The following is a 26,740-nucleotide window of genomic DNA, read 5'->3' on the forward strand; positions in this document are numbered from 1 at the left end:
TCCTGAACATTTTAAAAGATCAAGATTTATTAGCAGAGTTTAGAAACACCAAACATAACTTTTTCTGAATAAAGTAAATATTGAAATATTTTTAAAGGCAAATATTAACAAAATACAAATTCAATACTATTACAAGGAGAAATGTATTTTTACATTTATATTTGTCCTTTAAAAAATAATTTCAAAGGACTTGTTAGAATTTTTTCAAAATATAAAACGGATATACTAACTTGTGATTAAAGTACAACAAAAAGACTTCTGATCACTGTATTCAATAGTTTTAATATTAAATAAATAACATATACATGTCCACAAATGAATGAATCAATAGAAAGAAAGCCATCAATGTTACAAAACCAAAAGACAGTATCCACAGATCACAGAGTGGCAGAACAAAATATGATTTATAAATGTAGTGGTATGACTTATGAAACAAGAAATCACAAATGAGTTTCCAAAAAAATCCCACAGAATTTCATGAACTGATATTACAAAGTCCAATGAGGAAACCAATATGTATAATGATTAACACTGTAAATGAAAACAGCAACAAAAATGAATAAATGAATGTAAAAGCACTGTATCAAAGGACAACTATGTGTCAAGCACTGTTCTAAGCCCTAGCAATGCAGGGAGAAGAGATGTGGAGGAGGAGAGAGACAGCACTCAAAACAAAAAAAATATAGATAGATAGATAGATAGATAGATAGATAGATAGATAGATTAAACTCCCAGAAAAACAGAATTTATGAAACAGAAAAAGAAAATAACTCCTCAAAAAACATAATTTGTAAAATGAAAAAATAAAATAACTCCTTAAAAAAACAGAATTTGTGAAATGGAAAAAAAATTCCATAGAACCAAACAACTCATTTAAAAATTCAAATGGACAAATACAAAAAGAAGTTTAAAAAAAGTAAATGAAGAAAATAATTCACTAAAAATCATAACTGAACAAATGGAAATGAATGACTCAATGACACAACAAGAATCAGTCAAGCAAACCCCCTCCCCCAAAAATAGAAAAAAATGTAAAATACCTAATTGGGAAAACAACTGACTTGGAATATCTATCTAGGAAAGACAATCTAAGGATTGCTGGACTAACTGAAAACTATGATGAAAAAAAAGAGTCTAGACACTACTTTTCTTTTTTTTTATTTTAAGTAACTTTTTATTGATAGAATCCATGCCAGGGTAATTTTTTACAGCATTATCCCTTGCACTTACTTCTGTTCCAATTTTTCCCCTCCCTCCCTCCACCCCCTCCCCCAGATGGCAGCAGTCCTTTACATGCTGCATAGGTTACAGTATATCCTAGATACAATATATGTGTGCAGAACCGAACAGTTTTCTTGTTGCACAGGGAGAATTGGATTCATAAGGTATAAATAACCCGGGAAGAAAAACAAAAATGCAAGCAGTTTATATTCATTTCCCAGTGTTCTTTCTTTGGGTGTAGCTGCTTCTGTCCATCTTTGATCAATTGAAACTGAGTTAGATCTCTTTGTTGAAGAGATCCACTTCCATCAGAATACATCCTCAAACAGTATCATTGTTGAGGTATATAATCATCTCCTGGTTCTGCTCATTTCACTTAGCATCAGTTTATGTAAATCTTGCCAGTCCTCTCTGTATTCATTCTGCTGGTCATTCTTTACAGAACAATAATATTTCATAACGTTCATATACCACAATTTACTCAACCATTCTCCAATTGATGGGCATCCATTCATTTTCCAGCTTCTAGCCACTACAAACTGGGCTGCCACAAACATTTTGGCACATACAGGTCCCTTTCCCTTCTTTTGTATCTCTTTGGGGTATAAGCCCAGTAGAAACACTGCTGGATCAAAGGGTATGCACAGTTTGATAACTTTTTGAGCATAGTTCCAAACTGCTCTCCAGAATGGCTGGATGTAGACACTACTTTTCAAGAAATCATCAAAAAGAACTGCCCGGATGTCACAGAATCAGAAGGTAAAACAGTCACTGAAAGAATTCACCCAACACCTCCTAAAAGAGACCCCAAAATTAAAACTCCAAGGAACATTGTGGCCAATAAGGTTCAGATCTAAACAATTGGAAAAATATCAAGTGCTCCTGGATAGATTGAGCAAATATACTAAAGATCACAATAGTACCTAATCTATTTATTTACTGCTATACCAATCAAACTCCCAAGAAACCATTTTACTGACCTAGAAAAAAATAACAACAAAATTCATCTGGAAGAACAAAAAGTCAAGAATTTCAAGAGAATTAATGAAAAAAAAAAATCGAATGAAGGTGGCCTACCTGTACCAGATCTAAAATTATATTATAAAGCAGTGGTCATCAAAACCATTTGGTACTGGCTAAGAAATAGAGCAGTTGATCAGGGGAAAAGATTAGGTTCACAGGACAAAACAGTCAATGACTAAAATAACCTAATGTTTGACAAAACCAAAGATCTTTGGGGATAAGAATTCACTATTTGACAAAAATTGCTGGGAAAACTGGAAAGTAGTATGGCAGAAACTAGGCATTGACCCAAACCTAACACCATATACCAAGATAAGGTCAAAACAGGCTCATGATAATAGATTTATCTGGATAAAGTGATAAAGAATGACATTATAGACAAATCTGAAAAACATACGATAGTTTACCTCTCAGATCTGTGGAGGAAGGACTTTGTGACCAAAGAAGAACTACAAATCATTATTGATCACAAAATAGAAAATGTTGATTATATCAAATTGAAAAGTTTTTGTACAAATAAAATTAATGCAGATAAGATTAGAAGGGAAGCAATAAATTGGGAAAACATTTTTAAATTCAAAGGTTCTGATAAAGGCCTCATTTCTAAAATATATAGAGAATTGACCCAAATTTATAAGAATTCAAGTCATTCCCCCAACTGATAAATGGTCAAAGAATATGAACAGACAATTTTCAAGTTAAGAGGTTAAAACTATTTGTAGTCATATGAAAAGATGCTCTAAATCACTATTAATCAGAGAAATGCAAATTAAGACAACTCAGATACCACTACACACCTATCAGATTAGCTAAAAGACAGGAAACGATAAGGATCAATGTTGAAGGGGATGTGGGAAAACTAGCACACAGATACATTTGATGGAACTGTGAAAAGATCCAACCATTCTGTAAAACAATTTAGAACTATGCTCAGAGTTATCAAATTGTACATACCCTTTAACCCAGCAGTGTTTCTGCTGGGCTTATATCCCAAAGAGATCTTAAAAGAGGGAAAGAAACCCACATGTGCAAAAATGTTTGTGACAGCCATTTTTGTGGTAGGGCAAGAAACTGGAAACTGAGTGGATGCCCATCAGTTTGAGAAAGGCTAAATAAATTGTGGTATATGAATGTTATGGAATATTATTGTTCTGTAAAAAACGACCAGCAGGATGATTTCAGAGAGGCTTGGAGAGACTTATATGAACTGATGCTAAGTAAAATGAGCAGAAGCAGAAGATCATTCTACATTGAACACAGTGCCCAAAACAAAGAATTTATTAAATGATTGAGGAGTGACTGATTTTGAAAAATGTCCAATTGATTGGATTCAAAAAGATCAGAGACAAAAAAGTGTTCTGAAATTGTAAAGTGGGATCAGGAACTGAAAAATTTAGAAAATCATATACTTCAGGTGATATTGGCAATTCTAGACTCAATTACTATTAATCAATTCAATATAAAAACAAAATGAGATACCTGTAGACCATTCTACAATTTACCAAAAAAAAAAAAAAAAAAAAAATCAACTTAGTCATAACAAGAGGATATTCAACAAGATTAAGTATTCAGGGCAGTTTCAGCTAAGCAAAGCCCTTTTCCATGATTTGGACACTAACTCACCAAGGAAGCGATCAAGTATCCCTGGAGTTCCTCATATCTGCTTTGTATTTGAGGAACCGGGAAGAAATATGAATATCAGATTAGTAGCTTAAGGTAACTAAGAGTAGTGGATGGTCTCAATAAATTTTGAGAAAAAATTAAACTTATAACAGAGGACCTTAAGTAGGTTATTAAGTCTTTAGAAATGGAACTAATAATCATTATCACTCAGGATGGGTAAAGATATGTAAGAATATAATAAGGATTAAGAATTTAATTACATTCAATTAACAAAAGTTCATTTATTAAGCATATGAGTTACCAAGCTCTATAAAAAGCTATATCAAAAGCTTAGAATCTAATGGGCATTAGATGAATCCAGATTATACAATCTAACATAGCATTTTTTTTTTGGACAGAATTATTAGACTAGATCAGGGAAATGCTATAGTCAGTCAATTAGTAAACATATTAAACACATATATAATCAAAATTAAGTTCTCCATTCAAAGAAATATAAAAAGTACACCCTTTTGGGGCAACTAGGTGCCTCGGTGGAGAGAGCACCAGCCCCAAAGTCAGGAGGACCTGAGTACAAATCTGGACTCAGACACTTAATACTTCCTAGCTGTGTGATCCTGGGCAAGTCACTTAAACCCAACTGCCTCAGCGGGGAGGGGGGAAGGTACACCCTTTCAAGGTATATATTGAGAATAGGGGTTAGTAGGGAAACTACATATGAAAAACAATGAGGAAAAAAAAAAAGGCAAGCTATATATAAAATAAATTAGAGATAATCAGAAGAAAAGTCTTAGAATTAAGAGGCTAGAAAAAGTTTAGTGTAGAAGATGATGGGATTTTATCTAGGACTTGAAGGAAGCCAGGGAAGCCAAAAGACAGAGACCCGGAGGAGAGGAATTTCAAGAATGGAGCAGTCAATGAAAATGCCCAGCATTAAAAGATGCAATATCATATAAGAGAAACACCAAGGAGGCCAATGTCATTGGATCACAGAATATGTGGCAGGAATGTAAAGTGTAAAAGAAAACTAGAAAATGGGAGGTAGAGGGGGAGGGTTAATAAGAGCTTTGAAAGGTAGGGGATTTTAAATTTGCTCCAAGAGGTGATAAGGAGCAGAGATGACAACTAAATCCAAGGAAGCTAATGAGATCACTATGTAAAACATTTTAGAAAAATAAAAGAGAAATCAAGATAAGTAGATGTGACAAGATAAAAATCCAGAAAAGGAAAACGAAAATACATTTTCAGAGAGGAGATGAATATAATTAGAGTAGGACTGAAAACAGAGAAGGGAATATCAAGGAAAAGATGATAGTGTTGAAGGGTGCAGAAGAATCCAGAAAGATGAAAATTGAGAAAAGGATGCCAATTAAGATTGTCAAGTAAGAAATCAATAGTAACGTCAGAGAGTAGTTTTGAAAGTCAGATTGTAGAAAGTTAAGAAGAGAACAAGTCCTGGTACCTATCATAGACTGCCCTTTCAAGAAATTTAGCCACAAAAGGGAGGAGAGAAAAGGGATTGGATAGCAGAGATGTATGAAGTGAGGATTTTTTGAGGATGGAGGATAAAGAGCATGTTTGTAAGCAATAGGGACTAGATATTAGATAGGAAGAAAATTGGAAATAATCAGATCATGTGTACATACATGTACAAGAGTTTCCCTTGGCACTTCATGTGAAGTAGAAATCACTCTTGTCAATAAGTATTTAAGTGCCAGGCTCTCTGAGAAAAGAAAGGCAAAAGATAGTCTGATCTTCCCCTTCTTCTCAAGAAGTCTCACAATCTAATGGAGGAGACAAGGACACAAATATGTACAAATAATCTTTATATAGGCAAATAGGAAATTAATATCAGAGAGAAGACAAAAATGTTAAGAACGTGTGGGAAAGAGTTACTATAGAAGATAAAATCTTAGCTGGGACTTGAAGGAATCAATGAAGAAGAACATGCAAATACAGGGTATAACTAAAGAAAATGTCCACAGCCAAGAAAAGGAGGATCATATTTGTGGGACAACAATGAGGCCAATGTCATTGAATATCAGAATATCAGTGCAGGGAAAAGGGTATAAGTTATAAGAAGAGTGGAAAGGGGGTAGGGGGAGAGAGGAGACAGAGCCATGGAATTTACTGAGTGTTAGAATTCTTACAAGGTGCTAAGTCAGTGGAATTGAGGAGACAATGGTTAAATCTAATTTAGCATTGATTTAATCCTGCAACAAATAATGGTTTCCTAGTGATGTAATGATTGGAGTATACTCAGTGTGCAGCATATAAGCAAGAAGCTCTCAGGGCCAAAGAGCACTCTGGGAGATTGAGAAGCCAGGATTCAGTTGAGCAGAACAAAGGAAGACAGAGAAGAGGTGGCAGGCAGGTGGCAGGCTGTCCTGTGGAGAACACTGAAACTAAGATCTGGAAGGCCTCCAGAAAGCTAACCGAGACCCAAGTGAAGGAAAGAGAAAATAAAGGAGCTGGACTTTAACAGCTGGCTGCATTTGAGGTGATTATTGAACTGAATAGAAACTAAGGGTGCTCCCAGAAGCCCCCCCCATCTGCTCCCAGAGAACGATTATATTTTAGAGAAGAGAACATTACAGTTGAATATGGGGGTGATATGATAGAACTGACACTTTAGAAAATTAATCACTTTGGAGTAAGGAGAAAATAGTGGGAAAAATTATTTGGAGGAAGTGAGGCAAAGATGAAGTAAGAAGAGAGAACTCTAAGGAAAACTCATCCTTCTTTCTGTCCTCCCGATTATTATGTAACCTACAAACTGTATATATTTTTTTAATTTAAAAAACTTATCACCAACTGTGAATTAATATAGTTGATTTTACAATCTAGGAATGTAATTTCTGCAGATTGTTTTCAACTTTTTACAAAGATGATTAAAAAGTCCCCCTTTTAAAAAAATTGCCAAAATACAGAACAAAATGTATAATTACCACAACTATGTACTATTAAAAATTTATATGCTGCATTAATTTGTAAGCTACTATATTGCAAGAATGTTTGTGGCTCTTGATAAAGATACTCAGAAAATTTAGTAATTTTTTTAAAAAGGACTTTTTTATCATCTATATAAAATGTTGAAGCATATACAGAAAATTGCCAGATCAAATGTGAAATCATGTAATTCAATTGGCAGAGATTTTGTTTAATTTTTTAAAAAATGAATAATTAATTTCCCTGAACATCTATATCAAGAGCCACAAACTTTCCTGCAAAATAGTAACTTGTAAATAAACACAACATATAGGTTTATAATCACAAGCAACTGCTGTAAAAGACTCCCTTGCAAATGTTGGTTTTTAAAGATTTCATGGAGAACATTCATTAAGTAAATCATATTATCACCTAAATTCTACACAAACTTTTTGCTTCAAATGACTATACATATCTGTACTTCACAGGTTTTTCATTCTAGGTGTATTTAGGAATGCAATTTGTCTCAACTTAGTTTTTTAGATATATAATTTTTAATGATACACAACTATAACCATCTGTGAATATGGCAATCACATGAGAGGCTTCTATGCCAAGGAATTAATTAATCAAAAACAAAGCATGTTCAAAATACAAGAATGAATTTAAAGAAAACGTTTAATATATGCCCTGTAAGCAAATCTCATTGAAATCAGTAATAATGGTGAGACTCAATTCAATAAACATTTGTTAAGTATCTATAATGTACAAAAATGATAGGGATATAAAGAAAAATGAATCCCTAGTCATGAAGAGTACATGTTCTATTGAAATAAATGGATTTATAGGACATTTAAAGATAAACCACAATAAATCGAAATAATTTAGGTTATGAACATCAGAGATTGCCTTCTTCAAGGTCCACATTAAATGATTTGCCTTAACACTCATGCTTCCAAAAAAATGGAAGGGAATATTTCTTCCCCCTACAAAGTCATCTCATGGTCTCTTCATATCATTCTTGTGCAATTATTAGATGCTTTTTTTTTTGGTTAAAAAGGAAAAGAGATTATTTTCCCTACCAGATAGCTCCTGATCTAAAGCAGCATATGATGCTTTAAAAAAAAATTTTTCCCCTGGGCAGCTAGCTAGATGGCACAGTAGATAGAGCATCAACTGTGAAGTCGGGAGGAGCTGAGTTCACATTTGGTCTCAGACATTTAACACTTCCTAGCTGTGTGATTCTGAGCAAATCACTTAACTTCAATTTCCTTAAGGAAAAAAAAATTTCCCATTTATTACATTCCACAGATGTTGGACTTCTGTAGAATTATATTCGCAAAAACTAGCTTGTTCTCGTCTTTATACTTTCAATCAAAGAAGTTCTTGATATATATGTAGAATAATCTCAAAGCTTGCACAGAGATGAAAAAAGTAACCATATTGCCAAGTAATTACTGTTATTTTTTTCAACCAATTTTTTTGGGGGGGTGGGTAAAAATATTCTGGGATTTTTTTTTTCCATGAAATGAGCAGAACTAAGAGGCAAGAATAATATCAGTATTGTTTTAAAAACAACTTTGAGAAAATAAGTTATTTTGTCAATTATAAATTATGAAAATTAACCATAAAGGATATATTAAGAAAGATATAATCTGCACCAGGGAAAATATATAGAGAATAATTTTCTTTCTTTCTCTCTCTCTCTCTCTCTCTTTCTCTCTCTCTCCCCCCTTCCCCTCCTCCCCCCTCCTCTATTTGTGTCTAATGACAGTCATCTCTACGGCAGCATCCTCGCTAAGCATTTCTAAGTTTCAATAAGGTTAAAAGATGATCGAGTATCCACAGTAAGTCTGACACTAATATTGTAATTCCCTGGAGCAATAGGCTAAGGAAGTACATGTCTGAAAAATAGAACAGGTTCTTCCATAACAGATAATATTGGAATCAATCTCATGAATGGCTGCTAAACTTCCAGTCTAAATGAAATAGGGATACTGTCTTTAATACATACATCCACCCTCTATGTCTCCATTTCCCTCTCCCTCTCCTTCTCTAATTCAACATAGACTAAAAGTAATCTTGGAGTCCAAGAGGCAATGCTAATGAAATACAAACTAAGAAAGCTTTAGGGATGGTCTAAATAGCCTATGTCTATTATCTCATTAACTTACTTAGCTAACTACTGGTTCAATACCAGTACGCTAATTTCATTATTGATGAATTGTTTGATAATTATATCATATAAAGCAAAGAAAACATAAAATGGCTCATAGACTTATGCAGAACCCTTCAGTTTTTGTGGTGATAAAGCAAATAATGCAAAGACCATCATAGAGAAAAATACTAATTCAATAACAATATATCTTAGAGATATGTTTTAAAGTTAACAACCTTGTTACAATTCCCAAAGAAAAATTACTTCAAATTGCTACATCAGCTAAAAACTGATTATTAATGGGGATATTAATCAATTAATTGAATAGCATATTTACAACAAAACATCATGAGACTCCTCTCTTCTATCCCCATCTCTTTAAATAAATCTACCTTTAAACTCTCAGGTATGTACATATTTTCTTATCTTTTGTTCCTTCAAGTGCCAGTAGTATAATGAAACACATTTGTTACTCTAAATGTTTACAGATTAGACTTTTATAGTCCACAATCTTAAAAATTTATGAATAATTAAATAGTTAAAATTAAGGTGAAATTATTCTTACTTTTAAAAACAAATGAATCACAAATTCTAAGAAGTAAAAGGATGTAAGGTCTAAACCACAACTGACCAATTTTTCAGATACAACACTGGCAAGATTTCATAGAGTTATTACCTGAAGGTCTCTGGTACAGAAGAATTCAACACCTATCAGAGCAACCCTTTCCACTTTGGAGCAGAAACTATTAGCAATTATTCCTGACTTCAAATCTAAAAAACCCCACAACTCTACCATACATTATTATCAAATAAATAATCCACAGGTTGCAGAGGCAAGGAGGATCAGTAATTGGGCAATTACTGTGCTGCTCTATTATAATTACCAACATCTGGGAATACCAGGAATGGTGCAGATTTGAAAAAAAATTCTATGAATTTTGTCTGCTGTTTCCAGGTTAATCCAAAGTTAATTTCTGTTTATTTTAAATAATTGGCAAAAATGTTACTAAAGTCTCCCATTACAATAAAAATATAACTTTTCTGGAGGGAAAAAAATCCAATAAACAGAAGTCAGAGATAACAAAGTTAGGGTTTCACTGGGCCTTCTGTGTAAGGTTACTGCAAATGCACTCTGGAATTATGGGTGAAAAGATAGCTAAGGACAAGATGGCAATAGCAACTTCAAGATATGGACCCTCTAAGCCAAGGAAGATTTACTGAGCTTACTCAACAATACCTTGTGTTTAGTTTATACACATAGCTTGGAGGTCAGCAGGAATTCATTGAAACCAACACATTTCATCAATTTTATCCAATCAAGAGAATCAAGCAGAAAATCAATAAAAGACTAAAGAAAAATAATTCAGCCTTTGTATAAGTCTAAAAAAAAAAAAAGTACTTTTTGTTCTGTGACTCCTATAATTATTTTGTTCTCTGGCCTTCAAAAAACCATGTCTCCTCTCTTCTCATGCTCAACTTTGTACTTCCCTCAGCCTATAATCCCTCTGCAAGGATCAAGTTTCCCTTTTACAGGAGTTTCCAATTTTTTTTGAGAGGACCAAACTGGCTTGCTTTCTCCAGGCTCATTTTCCAGATTTTAGCTGGAATTCAAATTCATGCCCTCATATTTAACACCTTTATTTCTCTATCAACACTACTATTCAGCTTTCTTTTATGTGTTATCTTTCCTAATTATATCATGTATTCCCTGAAGGCATGGTCTCTTTTTTTTCCAATTTGTATTAGTATCTCTAGCACTTAGGACTGTGCTAGGCAAAAAAAGTATTTAATCTATATTTTATCCTTCCTTGTTCCCTTTTTTCTTCCTTCCTTTCTTTACTCCTTCCTATCCTATAAAAAGAAAAAGGTTACAAATATTCAGAATTCCTCTTAAATTGGGTCACTTAATTATAGCTATTTTGTTTTAAAATACTTTACCAACAAAAATGTAAATATTAAGTAGAAAAATTATTCCAGAAATTTAACATAATTCCATGTCTGTCATTTCAATTTCCATTAAAAATAATGCAAAACTGTCCTTACTGCCAATGGTGATGAGTCAAAGCTCCAACAAATTGTTTGTCACTCTTCTGAAATTATTTTAAGAATATTTAGTCTTATAAAATGATGCTGAGTGAAATAAGTAATCTATACAATACATAAAATGTAAAAGAAAAAAAAAATGTGAAAGAAGGAAGAATTCTGATCAACTACATTTCCAGAGGACCTATGAAACCCAAGTGCCTTGTGATGGATTCAAGGAGTAGAATGAAATATTTTTGGCTATCACATGAATTTGTTTTTATTTAATTAGGCCTATTTGTTATGAAGGAAATTACATTTGCTTTATTTTTAGCTACAAGAGAACTGAGAGTTTAAGTGATGAGATTAAGTGCCAATGATGACAAAAGAAGCTGAAGAAAAGAACATCAGTGATTCTCCTGTTAAAATGAACAGAAGAGAGCAGAAGGGAGTTCACAGGGAGCCAAAGACAGGCAGAACTATTTTGAAACATGTTAAAAAATTTTTTTAATTAAAGAATGCTTACAGCTTGAAAAAAAAAACCCTAATTAATTCCACTTAGATTGTTTCTAATGGCAATTTAAAAAAAATCCTTTAGTCCAGATATATATTTAGTTTTATTTACATTTGCTGAAAATTATCATTCAAGTCAACAAGAACCAACTAATTACCCATCAAATTACTGACCAAGTTACTTACTACCCTTAATGCCTCATGACAAAATAAAGGGTATGGAATTAAAATACTAACTGCAGAACCTGTCAACCTGAAGAGGTTCACCATGGGCCTATATGAAAGATTCATACATTGGCCATTTCAAAATGGATTTCCCACAGATATTTTAAAAGCAGTCTGTCCAATATCATGCTATGTCTTCTCTGTTGAAGGTACCACTTTACTGTGAACCATAAAGGTTTACAATCTCAGCATCAATTCCTGATTCCTCAATATCCATCATCTTACATATCCAATCAGTTGTCAAGTCTTATCATTCCACTTCTACATTTGTCCCATGGGACTGCCTCGTAACTGGAATGACCTCTAAATTGGTTTCCTTGGTTCTCACTTTCCTGTTAACTATTGTTAGCTCATCAAGAAAATGAGAACAAACTAGATGGCTTTTGAGGGATTTTTCAAATCGATATATAAGATCTCATGAAAGAGCTTCTATTTAGTGCTTACTATATGCCAGGCACAGTGCTAAGAAGATGAAATACAAGCAAGCAAAACTATTCCTCATATTATAATGGGAGAAGACAATACAACAAGCAGAAAGAACTGAAAACACTGAGAGGGGTACTATATGCAAGTAGACATGGTGTGAAAATAACTGGGAAGAATTTTTTCAAATTCTTTCTGGGAAGAAATATTTCAAATTCAAATTCTTTCAAAATTAAATTAAAAAAAGATATATATTTGCCATCTTTATTTAAACAGCAGAAAACAAAATATGAAAGGTTCGAGGCAAGCAAGAATCCGTTTAGAAAGGAGTATATCTCCACCCACCCCCCCAAAAAAGAAAATATCACTAAGTGGAACAGAGAATATTTCACGAAAACTGAGAAGTTAAGAAGGCAATTAGCACCTACTTCTTATCCAGTAAAGAAAAAAAAAAAAATCAAGAAGTAGCATCACTCAGAGAATATATGGATATGAGAGCCATAAAGGCATGAAATAAAGACTATTCAGAAAATGAAAGGTAAAGAGTTATGTCATGAAACATTTGGTAAATTTCACGTGAAGCTATCTCACAATGTCTTGTCAATTTTGTATTCACTCCTACACACATGCTGCTCAATGACAGAGGAGAATGACAAAACTGTTACTGAATCCCCTCCAAATTTAAGCCATATATAACCCCAACTTGGCCCTCACTATTGCAGGTTTTATCCCATTCACAACAATGACTCTCTTAAAACTTTTTTTATTCCTCTCCTCAAGCTTTCTGTGGCTCTTTCTTACAATCTCTCAGTTAAGAATTTTTGATTTAGTCTTTCATCCAGTAACATTAGCCTCCATGCTCTCTCTCTCAACGCCAAATATTTTCACTGGTTATCTCATACTTAGGATTTTCTCCCTTCTCATCTCTGCTTCCTGGATTCACTTAAGTCCTAGCTGAAATCCCATCTTATGCAAATAACCTATCCTGATCCCTTTTAATTCTAATGCCTTCCTTCTGTTGATTATTTCCAATTTTTCTATAGCTTGTTTGTACATAGTTATATGTCTCCATTGTTAGACTGTGAGCTCCTTGAGAGCAGGAACTATCTTTTACATCTCTTTTTATTCCTAGCAAATAGAGCAGTGCCTGGAACAACATAGGTGCTTAATAATAAACACGACTAACAAGTAATAATTTCTCTTGAATATGACATGAAGATGTAGAAAATTAGTATTAGCAGAATCTGCACCTTCTACAGCTGATTCAGCCTGGATCTTTCCACAGCCCAAAAAAAAAAATGTACATTTCTAAAACATCATATATTTAAAGGAGAAAAATATGTGCAGCATAACACTAAATATCATCATCAACTTCATGGAAACATGATCTGGAGAAGGAACTAGATTAATTTCTATCCAACTATCAGAATTTAATTTGAAAATCTCATTCCCAAGGAGGCTCTAGCATATATAAATATGATTAAGCTTGAGCCTCACTTCTTTTTTTCTCTCTCTTTTTTTAAATTCAAAGTTTTATCACTATGCATTGTTTTTATATTACAAACATTTATAAACTACCCCAATTCCATGAAAGATTTCTTGTAACAAAAAATATCTAAGTAAAACAATATAGTGTCCATCTGAAAGTGCATACTCTATTTCATAATTTCTATGATAGCATCAGCCTTAAACTACCAATTTTAAGTATAATAAAAGCCTATTGAGGTTTTCAATTTATTTAATTAAATATCCATAATATTTGAAGGAAATATTACTATCACTTAATCTTGCTAACTGAATATCTATACCATACACCAATATTCAGTAGAAGTCCACTTGAGGATACAGCTATTTATAAAGTGACACACTTCATCATTTTTCACATTATAATGCTGATTTTCCAGAATGTAAAAATTAATAACAAAGGATTCTAAAAGGGATCTTCCTTTGTACTGCTATATAAATTACTTCATTGAAAGCATTTCTATCCAGACACATTAATGCAAAAATGAATCACCTAAAATGAGTATCTCATGTAAGTAATAGATCAGCTAGCTATTCTTTTTTTTTTCTATCAGCTATATAGATTTATACACACACACACACACACACACACACACACACACACACGTAAAGGAAAACACTATTTGCGACAGAAAATTAAATTTGGAGCCAATATATATTTAAATTCACTGAAAATAACAATCTTTCAGGTGACTATATTTCACGCAGCCTTCTCTATTTCCAATCACTGTGCACCTTAAAAATGACTCAGGAGAAAGCATAGGAGTACACTAATGAGACAGTAAAGGTAACCACTAAGTAATTCATATTACTTCATGGAGTTTATTATCAACTCAATCCTTACTCAATTTAATATGATGCAATTTAGTTTGTAAACCATGGAAAGGTAAACTCAGATTGAGATAAGAATTATAAAATTACTCTTCTGAAGGTTTGCTAAATTTCAACTCAAGGGAATACAGGAAAATTGGAAAGGAAAAAAAATACTTAAAACAGTTATAAATGTATGCTAATGAATCCTTCACATTAAAGCACCAGCCACTAGATTTATGTGAAATGGGAGAAAAGGAAGGAAGTATTTCTCTCTTGTGAAAAATTTATAAATACTGTGTTGCCTTGTAAAACTGCCACATGGAAAACTTGGGAGTAGCTACACTAAAATTTCATTTTTAAAAATTTCATGACAAAGAAAAATTTAAAAAGCCATTCTGACAATCCATTTTTTCAATCCACAAAAAAAAAACTCTTTCCTGGTTTGGAAATATAGGATTCTCTTCCTTATTTAGTAAAGAAAGCAAAGTTAGCTCAAGCATAATGAATGGATACGTTTGGAGTTAGAAATAGACATTAAAATGGTTTCAAAATGCTGCCTCAAATATATATTAACACTGTAATCATGAACAAGTGCATTAAAATCAACATGCTGAAATTCCTAGGATCTTTGAAATCATGGGTGAGTTCTCGTCTCCATTTCTAAAGGGAATTCACCTCACTCCAATTAATATTTTGATGATGTAAATATAACCGAATACAAGCACAGTGCAACAGTGCAGGCAGTTTAAATTTCCAGTATAGTCCAAGCACTCTTTGTTTTGCATTGAGAATCTGTAGTTAACTGGAGAGAACCATCACTAGATATCTAGCTACTAACTGAAGAATTTTTGGTACAGACATTCATGAAGACTGTGGGAATAAAATCTACATTGATAAAAAGAAATACTAATATACTTATAAATCACATATATTTGAAATAGTGAAACAGTGAATACTTAACTCAGTTAACTCACATATCATATCATGTTATACTGATTATAGTCTTACTAATTCTACAATAAATACATATTTTAAATATGCTTAAATAAAATACAAATGGCATATAAGAGCAATGATCCAGATGAAAAAATTTCAGGACCAGGCTCGAAAGTGACTTCAGTCTATTCTTAATGTACATAAGCATTTTTTTTCTTATTAAATTGTATTTTAGTATAGATGATTATTCCACCTATAATCCCAAGTATTTTATTTAATACATTTAGGAACATTATTCTGATAAGGGATATATAGATTTCACCAAACTGCCCAAGAGGTCTGTCCATTGACACAAAAAAGGTTAAGAACCTCTGGTATATAATAAAACCAGATGGGAGTTTGCTATACCTGACCCGTAAGCAGAATTAAATAAGTCATGGCATGGAGAAGAGAGAGAAAGCAGAGGACTGTGAAAGACAGGGTCAGTACCAAATGGAATACAATATATCAGCAGAAAACAAACTAGCCCAACCTTATGGCTTTGTTATGTTTTATAAGGATATTTCTTCACTAAAAAAGCAAGCCTTAAAAGTCAAAGTACCTTCAAATAATTTTTTAGAGCAGGGGTCCTCAAACTTTTTAAATAGGGGGCTAGTTCACTGTCTTTCAGACTGTTGGAGGGCTGGACTATAATAAAAACAAAAACTTTGTTTTGAGGGCCTTTAAATAAAGAAACTTCATAGCCCTGGGTGAGGGGGATAATCGTCCTCAGCTGCCACATCTGGCCCGCGGCCGTAGTTTGAGGACCCCTGGTTTAGAGAATAAGTTCTACTCACAATAATTTTTACCACAAAGCAAAAATGATTATATGGTATTGTGAACTATTAGTCTTAAAAAATTAAGAGAAAAGCAAACACTTTAATAATATATATATATTTCAACTTACCCCTATAGGCTGAAAGATAAGTCCATCTACTTCATGACTGACTTCTCTAGCAAAACTTCCTTCAAGAAGCTGTTTAAAAAAAAAAAAAAGCAAGTATTCTTGACAAACATAAAAATTAAAAACTAAGTTTGATTATATTACTTTGCTAATCCTAAGAAAAAACAAACAATATGACTAGATTCAATAAACAATACAATAAAATTGACAGGTACTTAGCATATATCAAATTAGCAGAAAATAATATATAACTAATACAAAATAATAAATTCATTTGAAGAAAAGTGTGCTTTCCTAGGCCCCCCTCAAACATTTCAAGCAAATTAATGAAAAAAAGGTACATTACTAGACAAATTATTTCATCAAGCAATAATTTGGGTAAAAAAATTTTTAAAAACCACCAAGGGGAGTAATAGATAAACAAAAGGCTTCAGCATTAGGAAAATCAAGGCCAGCCTTTGAATAGCAATATGACAATGAGTGCAAGTCACTTTAAATTGCAAAGCAGGCAATGATTTGAGTAATGATGGAAGTTTCCTCTGGCATTCCCTTTCAGCCCCTAAAATAAAATCTTATGTCTGTACCAAAAGAACAATTATTTGGTAACTGATTAAAAGACATAACAACTGAAAGTAAGTAGCCTACTGTTTCACAGAAATCAAACTTTCAAAACTGCAAGAAGAAAAATTTTTAACTAAAAAATGTACAAAGATAATCAAAAGCAAACAAAATAAACAATTCAAAAATAAAATAAAAAGCTTTTGTGCAAAAAAAAAAAATCAATGCAGAAATTGTAAGAAGTAAAACCATTGATTTGGGGGTGGGGGGAGAATCTTTGCATCAAATACCATAAATTCAGAACTAGAACCTTGTAAATCATAAAACTCAGTCTTCTCATTCTACACATAACTAGAGTGAGGTATAGAAAAGTTAAGTCACATGTCCATGGTCACTCAGCTAGCATTTGGAGCAGGATTTTTTTTTTCCTCAGATTTTCCTAACCAGGTTCAGCTCCATTATATATATAAAGATAACAAAGATAACATGTTATAGAGAAGATACCTGGTAGTGAACAGAGAGAAAGGAGTGAGAGTGAGAAAACCAAACAAAATGAAGTCTTTGAAGCATTTCAAATGTCAAGAATATGGATTTTTATCTTTGAATAATACAAATGAATTATAGTAGAATGAGTGCTAAATCAGTCATTAGTACTGAATCCTGTAACTGAAAGCTATTATAAAAAGAAGAGAACTGCAGTATAAAAAGCTCAATATGGAAGTCAAGACCTCACCTGTGATGTCAACAAGTCAAAGAGCATTCATTAAAGTAAATATTAAGTTCAAGGTACTTTAGTGCATAAAGAAAGAGCAAAAAAAGTTCCCACTCGAGTTCACAGACTAGTAGGAGATACAAAATGCAAACAACTAGGTATAAATAAGACATATATAAGAAAAATTGAAGAAAATTTCAAAGGGAAGGCATCAAAATGAAGAAGGGCTTCTTGTAGAAAGTGGGGCTTTAGCAGAAACCTAAACTAAAATATTCACTGCAGCACTTTTTTTTTAATAGTAAAGAATTTGAAATAAAGGAGGTGTCCATCATTTGGAGAAAAGATAACCAATTTCTGACTATAATGAAATGTTACTGATCCATAAGGAATGATCAATATTTAAGAGCTCAGAGAAACAGGGAGAGACATAAGGGGAAAACAAATTATAATCAAAGAGGGAAGACACTAAGAGTAAGAGGGATTAAGAAAGCCTTCTTGCCAAAGGTAGGACTTCAGCAAAGATGTGAAAGAAGCCAGGAAAGACAAGAAGCTAGATAAGGAAGGAGAAAGTGCAAGACATGACAGGTAGCAAAATATACTGTCAATAAATAAACATTAAGAAATTGTTAAATCCCAAGGACAGAAATATAAAATAGACATCTCTGCCTTCAAGAACCTTGCAATCTAATGGGGAAAGACAACATACAAAAGGAACCTGAAAAGCAGGAAAGGTAAAATACTCAATGCCAAGAGCATAATGGATAATTCCAAAAAAGTGCAGCTGGGTGGGAAGTGAAGAGTTAACTAGTTTGGATACCTTCCTTAAATGGAGTTTTTAAGAGGAACTCACTACTGCCCCATTCTCTAATCAAGAAAGTACCAAGGTTAGAAAATATTGATGAGGTATGAGTAACAAGGCTGATGTAAACATGAGATTCCTGGGGACATGATGGAGAAGTCCTAAAGAGTATAATCTTGTGGGGAAGTCAGGATATCATGTATCTTATGAGAGGATCAGCAAGGAGAGTAGTATCAATGGATTATACAAGCTATAAGGACAAGTAATATGTTTAAAAAAATAATTGTAAAGACAGGAAAAGAGTCAAGTTAGGAAAAGTTTTAAAAGAAAAAATGAGCATTTTATATTTGATGCCTGAGGTAAAATCAGTAGAGTTAATTATTACAAGGATGAAATTTTCTGTGTTTCAATAAGATGAATTAGACAGCTGAAAAGAGAATAAACTGATTGGTATCCAATAAATAGATTGATATCCAATAAACAGGACAAGGGCATGTGTTAGAAGAAGGTATAAATACAAACTGACTTAGCAAATGACTGACAGTATGAAATGAGAGAGTGAAGAAGTCAAGGATACCATCTAGGTTGTAAATCTGGGGGTCTGGTAAGACAGAAGCTCCTCCAAAAGTAAAGGGGCAGTATGGAAGAGCAGAAGGTTTAGGAATGTTAGAAATACATTCAACACAAAGTCAAGTATCAAAGGAAAATTTACTAAAGAACAATGTTAAAGAATCGTCTGAACATTTCTGGCCAGAAACAGGCCCTGCTCGTTTTCGGGAAGAGGGAACATTGAACAAAGAAGTGGGAGAACCTTTATAGTTGGTAGTGTGACACAGCTCCACCCTTCAGAGAATGGTTTGATCAATTTCTTTTAGGTTATAGTCTTTCTGATATGCTCATTACATGTTTCTCCAAAATAGGCATAAAATATGCCCCCCTATCATACATTTCATATTCTAAAATGGTGGGAAATTCCTCTGATGGGGTGTGGTGTTTAATATTCAATCACCTATTAAACAGGAACAGCTTGCTCAAGTCAAGTTACTGACCCAAAGTAGTTTGGACTGGATCAGCTATTATCTTAAATTGGTGATTTTCTCAAAACCACAAGATTCTTTCGGATTGCTGAATCCACCAGTGCTTTCTTAGTCCTCTCTTCCCCCAATTCTTTCTTTGTTTAAGGCTTCTGCTCAAACTTAATTGTCTGTGAATCTTAATCTTCCTTAACCTCTCACATTCTGAAAATCTCTTAGTCAAATGGTACCCATTATCCCATGTTAGGATTCTTACAAGGTACCAAGACAGTAGAATTGATAGCGACAATAATTATCTAATTTAGCATGGTTCAGTATGATTGATCTGAACCTACAAGGATTAAATGGCCAGATTTTTAAAAGAAAAACTGACAAAAAGAGAGAGAATGAAATATTCCCAAAGAAGAAAACCTAGAAAGAAATAAAAAATAATAAAAGAAATAAAGGATAAAAAAAATTTAAAAGGAGTAAAAGAATTCAGGAAAAATACATTGGATAGAGCACAGGGCTGGAGTAGGAACACCAGAACTCAAAATTGGCCCCAAACACTTACCAGCTGTGTAACCCTGGCAAATCACTTAACCCTGTTTGCCTCAGTTCCTCATCTGTAAAATTAACTGGGGGAAAAAAAGGCAAGGTACTACAATATCTTAGTCAAGAAAATCCCAAATAAGATAATGGAGAGTCCACTATAACCAAAATGACTAAACTACAACAACAACAATAACAAAATACAATAGAAATACAAAAAGAAAACAAAGATATTGCAGTAACTAAGCTGAATACTCCAAATAAAAATAAACAAGTGAAAAAAGATTCAAGTGAAAAACAAAATGAGGAAAGCAAAATTAGAGTTTTAAAAAACCACAAATGGGTTCATAATCCAAAGATATTAAGACATATATATATGAAATGATACAGAGTTGCATTGAGCAGCACTAGGAGGACACCAATCACCTTGTTTAAAAAAAAATCTGAAATATTTAAGAACTTTTATCTCCATAAATTGAGTAATCACAATTCTTTAAGATTGTTGGTAAGAAATGTTTATTATCCACCTCCTAAGAGATGAAAGTTACTATGCAGAATGAGACTTGTTTTTGGACATGGCCAAAAGGGGTAATTGTTAAATGTACTTTCAGTTATGCCATGCTACCTCTATAAATAAATTTGGTATTTGACAAATAGATTAATCAAATGGATCATTTAAAATTAAGATATGTCTAAATTTGCCAGAAAAAATAAGTAACAAAAATAATTTAATTGTATTTAATACACATTTATTAATAGTTTGCTATTTACCAAACACACTTATAAAACCAAAAATTAAATGCCTTCTGGGCACCAAAAGTAAACAACATATGAAAAATATAGTAATGGGTGAGAGTGAAAAGAGTTGAAAGATGACTAAGTTAGTAAACTCTGGTGATTACAAAGATGTTCAATTCCCTTCAAAGAAATAGTAATATAAAGAAGATTAAGAAGTAAGTTTGAGGGTGAAGTGGAAAATCTGATTTCTGTTTTGTATATGTTGAGTTTGCAATAGTTACAGAATAGCTTACTATAAATGTCCAATTCCGCATCCAATGAACTGGAAAAAGAAACGGCAAAGTTCTACACTATCTTAGTATGTGGTAGCTTAGGAAAGAGTAATGGGGTAAAAAATGCATCCCACCAAATTCATATTTAGTCAGAAATATTATAATAGTTGGATTTTACAACAAGTACCAACTCCTTCATTTTACAGATGAGGAAATGGAAACTCAGAGGATGCAGAACTAATAAGCATAAAAGGTAGAATTTGATCCCAAGTCTTCTTGACATAAGAACTAACATGTTTTTCATGATGTTGCATTACTGTCTAATATCTTTCGGACTAAATATGAATTTGATGGGAGATGCACTTGAATAATTTTAAAATTAAGTACCATATTGAGTTTCAAAATATCAGGGGAAAATTTGATGTTTTTTTGTTTTGTCTTGTTTGATTATTTAATAGCAATTAAATAATCAGGTAGAATTATATCTTCATAAATCAGAAATAAGTCATTGTCTAATTACCTCTAATAAGAATCTGATTAGCTTTTCAAACTTAACAACTTTTAAAGACTACTTGGAAAGTTTAAAAATGACCAATAAAAATTTGAGAGGCAATTTTAAAGCCCATTTTCCTCTTGGTTCAAATGTGCAGGTGTTAACAGTACTTTCAGTGATTCAACTAAAGGAAGTTAGGATGAATAAATAAACAAATATATTATTCTTTTTGCCTAAATATTTTTTAAAATCAAAATTCTAATAGTAAATGTTTATTGATTATAAAGTAAATTTAAATGAACCAAAAGTCCATATGCTTCCTCAGTAAGAAAAACAAAATCTCAATTTGTCTATAAGTAACATTAGGACAGCAAACAAAAATAAGAGCTATTCCACAAAAACCCTTGAATATACCTTAATCCTAGACTAAAATGACTTCTTCCAGCATTTTGGATTATAAGATCCTTTAAAAAATAATAATAAACCAAATGGGACCAGAGAGGCTTCTCTGAACCCATCTAAATCTGTATATATGGTTGTTTTACAATTAGGTCATGGATAAAAAATGTGAATAGAACACCTGCCCACTAAAAACTGAACCAAAGCCAATAATTTCATAAACTACACATGTCACTAAACAGCTGTCAAGTGGTCAATGATTTTCTAATTTCTACATAGTTAGAAAATATTTGAATCAAGAATCATGAGGTGAAAGGCTTCATTTCTCATTACCAACCAAGTCACTCAGTTCTTGCTTCACTATGTTAAAATGGGTATACTATTGATGAATACTTAGTAATTTGCAAAAACTCATCAATTCTAGTAAAATTGTAGTTTCTATAAAAATTAGAAAATATTTTAAATGGTAATTGCTTGGATAATTTTAGGAAATCTAGCAGACAACACACTAAAGTGGTCATTAGACTGATTACATGAAATCTTATTTTTAATTATAACATTTAAAGAAAAAGGAAAGCTATATACAAAATTTCTTCATTACATTCAAAGAAAAACATATAAATTAAGCTTTGAACACACACACAAACCTTTGGATAAAATATAATTTAAGCATAAAAGAACTGCATATAACTGAATGAAAATCACTTGAACATATTGTAATAAAAGCAGAACAATTTTTTAAATCTTGTAACACCAATTTCTCTTTCATATTGATCAAATTATGAAGTAGGCTCCTAAAACTAAAATTGTGGCACATCCTTACTATACTGTACCAACAATTCCTCTTCCCCAAGCAAAAAAAGCCAAATTTAGAACCACCAGCATTCAAAACAGGTCGAATCTGCATGATGCAAATTTACATAAAGCAAGAACCTGTCTGTAATAGATCAAGAACCACAGGACATCTCTGGCTTCCAATATTGATTGACAACAACTCCAATCTATGTGAGAGCCACCACAATTAATATAATTATAATCCTACAATAATGTAAACCCCAAAGAAAGGAGGAGAGATGAGCATTGTTTGAACCTTAATATCATCAGGATTGGCTCAAAGAGGGAATAACATACATAGTTTGATACAGAAACTTGTCACACCTATAGGGTAGTAGGAGGGGAAAGGGAAAAAAAATAGGAGGTTAATAAAACAGAAGGCAGAAATAAAAGGAGGGGATGAAAAAAAAACCATGGACAGAATAAGAGAGGTGGTGTCATAAGCAATATACTGGTGAGAAGGGAAAGAGTGAAAGGAGAGAGAAAAGTATAACTTCAGCAAAATAGGATGGCAGGAAATGCAGAATTAGTAAAATTAATTGAAATATCAAAATAAGGTCAAAATGAGTACATGATTTGATTATAAAGGATGATGACATAAACAAAATAGGAGAGCAAGGGATAATTTACCTATCAGATCTTTGGAAAAGGAAGGAATTTATAACCAAAGAAGAACTAGAGAACATTATTATGAAAGTTAAAATGGACAACTTTGATTACATCAAATTAAAAAGGGTTTGCACAAACAAAACCAACAGAAACAAAATTAAAGGGGAAATACAAAGCTGGGAAAGAATCTTTACAGACAGTGTTTAGGATAAAAGCCTAATTTCCAAAATATATAAAGAACTGTGTCAAACTTATAATACAAGTCATTTCCCAATTGATAAATGGTCGAAGGATATGAAAAGACAATTTTCAGATGAAGAAATCAAAGTCATCTACAATCATGTGAAAAAATGCTCCAAATCACTACTGATTAGAGAAATGCAAATAAAAACAACTGTTGAGGTTTCACCTCACACCTCTCAGACTGGCTAAGATGACAGGGAAAGATAATGATATATGCTGGAGGAAATATGGAAAAAACTGGGGCACAAATGCATTGTTGGTGGAATTGTGAAATGATCCAATATTCTGAAGATCAATCAAACTATGCTCAAAGGGCTATCAAATTGTTCATACCTTTTGACCCACACCAGTGCCATACTGGATCTGTATTCCAAGACAATCATAAAGGAGGGAAAAGGTTCCACGTGTGCAAAAATATTTCTTGCAGTGCTTTTTGTGATAGCAAAGAATTGGAAAATGAGTAGATGTCCATCAATTGGAGAATAGCAGAATCAGTAATCTTAATTGTAAATGGAAATGGGATAAATTCTGCCATGAAACAGAAGCAGATGACAGACTGGATTAAAAACCAGAATCCTACAATTTCTAGCTCACAAGAAATCCATTTGAAGCAGAGATACACATACATAGCAAAGGTACAAGGCTGAAGCAGAATTTATTACACTTCAGCTGACGTAAAAAAGAAAGGTTGTCAGTGAAAGAACTATGGGAAATGAGTGTGGACCAGAACATAGCATTTCCACTCCTCCTGTTATTGTCTGCTTGCATTTTTGTTTTCCTTCTCAGGTTATTTTTACCTTATTTCTAAATCCAATTCTTGTTCAGCAAGATAACTTATAAGTATGTATACATATGCATTTAACATATACTTTAACATATTTAGCATGTATTTGTCTATCTGCCATCTAGGGGAGGAAGTGAGGGGAAAGAGGGGAAAACCTGGAACAGAAGATTTTTGCAAGGGTCAATGCTGAAAAATTACCTATCCATATGTCTTGTAAATAAAAAGCTATAATAATATTAATAATAATAATAATAAAAGAAGGAGTAGTGGATCCTAATCTCAGAACAAGCAAAAGCAAAACAAACAAACAAAAAAAACAGATCTATTTAAAAGATTAAGGAAACTACATCTTGCTAAAGGGTATCATAGATAATGAAGAAATATCACTACTAAATACATATACACCAAATGGTTTAGCATCCAAATTCTTAGAGAAATTAAGTGAACTGCAAAAAGAAATAGACAGCAAAACTATACTGGTGGGGGTTCTCTCTTCCAAAACCAGATAAATCTAACCATAAAATAAACAAGAAAGAAGGTAAGGTGGTGAATAGAATTTTTAAAAAGTTAGGTATGATAGAGAAAACTGAATGGGGATAAAAAGGAATATACCTTTTTCTCAGTAGCGCATAGTTTCTACACAAAAACTGACCATGTATTAGAGAATAAAAACTTCATAATCATATAGAAAGAAGAAATAGTAAATGCATCCTTATCAATTCATGATGCAATAAAAATTATGTGTAATAAAGGGCCATGAAAAAATAGTCTAAATAATAATTGCAAACTAACAAATCTAATGCTAAAGAATTAGTGTGTGAAACAACAAATCATGGAAACAATCAATAATGAATTGGACATGCAATTAATAAAGCTAGAAAAAGAACAAATTAACCCCCCCAATTAAAAACCAAATTCAAAATTGTGAAAATCAAAGAGATTAAGAAAACTGAAAGTAAGAAAATTATTGAACTAATAAACAAAACCCAATAAAATAGATAAACCTTGGTTAATTTGATTAGAAAAAGGAAAAAAAAATTACCAGTATAAAAAATTAAAACGGTAAATTTACCACTAATGAAAAGCAAATTAAAGCAATAATTAGGAGTTATTTTATCCAATTGTATACCAATAAATCTTCTAATCTAAGTTAAAAGAAGAATATTTATAAAAATACAGATTGCCTAGACTAACAGATGAGAAATAATTAAATTACTTAAGTCTCATTTTAGGAAAAAAAATTCAACAAATCACTAACGAACTCTCTAAGAAAAAAACCTCCAGGACTAGATGGATTTATAAGTGAATTCTACCAATTATTTAAAGAGCAAATATATAAACTATTCAGAAAAATTGGGGAAGAGAAGTCCCACCAAATTCCTTTTATGACATAGATAAGGTGCTGAGAACTAAACCAAGTAAGATCAAAATAGAGAAAGAAAATTATAAACCATTTTCCCTAATAAATAATGATGCAAAAAACTTAAAATATTAGTAAAGAGATTACAGCAACTTGTTTCTTGGATAATACACTATGACCAAGTAGAATTTATACTAGAAATGCAGAGCTGGTTCAGTATCATGAAAACTCTCAGCATAATTGACTGTATCAATAATCAAACTTACAGAAATCATATGATTATCTAAATGATGCAGAAAAAGCATTTAACAACACCCATTCATATTAAAAACACTAATGAGCTTAGGAATAGAGTTTTCCTCAACATAATAAGTAACATCTATCTAAAACCATGAGCAAGCATTACATCTAATAGGAATAAACAAGAAACATTCCCAATAAGATCAGGGGTGAAATGAGGGTTCCCATTATCTAAATAATAGTATTTTTTACTATTCAAAATTGCACTAAAAATGTTAGCTTTAGCAGTAAGAGAAGAAAAAAAAAAATGAAGGAATTAAGAGTAGACAGAGAGGAAACAAAATCATCACTGCAGATTACCTGATGTATAATGACAGAATTCTAGAGAATCAACTAAAAAACTACTAAAAACAATAACTTTAGCAAAGTTGCATTTCTGTATATTACCAAAGTCCAGTAACAAGAGACAAAAATCCCATTTAAAATATTTTTATAACAGTATTTGTTTATATAAATACATATATTTATATTTATTACAATATTTTTATACCAGTAGATATAAAATATTTGGGAGTCTACCTGCCAAGACAAAGCCAGGAACTATATGAACACAATTACAAAACACTTTTCACACAAAGTTAAATCTAAACAAATGGAAGGAAGACTATCAAGTGCTCATGAGTAGGCGAAACAAATATACTAAAAATGATTATTCTACTTAATCTACTTATTTAATGCCATGAAAATCAAACTGCCAAAAAATTATTTAACACAGTTAGAAA

The 26,740-nt window shown here is 32.3% G+C and overlaps 1 protein-coding gene across 2 annotated transcripts in view; it reads right to left on the reverse strand.

Annotated features, from left to right (window-relative positions):
* RNGTT (RNA guanylyltransferase and 5'-phosphatase) overlaps window positions 1-26,740 on the reverse strand; it is a 320,433-nt gene that overhangs the window by 167,047 nt on the left and 126,646 nt on the right. For both annotated transcript variants that reach the window (XM_051997380.1, XM_051997381.1), the window contains exon 12: window positions 16,356-16,424. In XM_051997380.1, coding sequence (XP_051853340.1) covers window positions 16,356-16,424 — 69 coding nt within the window. The remainder of the gene's footprint in view (window positions 1-16,355; window positions 16,425-26,740) is intronic.

The sequence above is a fragment of the Antechinus flavipes genome, chromosome 4 (assembly GCF_016432865.1).
Source record: "Antechinus flavipes isolate AdamAnt ecotype Samford, QLD, Australia chromosome 4, AdamAnt_v2, whole genome shotgun sequence".
Lineage (NCBI taxonomy): Eukaryota > Metazoa > Chordata > Mammalia > Dasyuromorphia > Dasyuridae > Antechinus > Antechinus flavipes.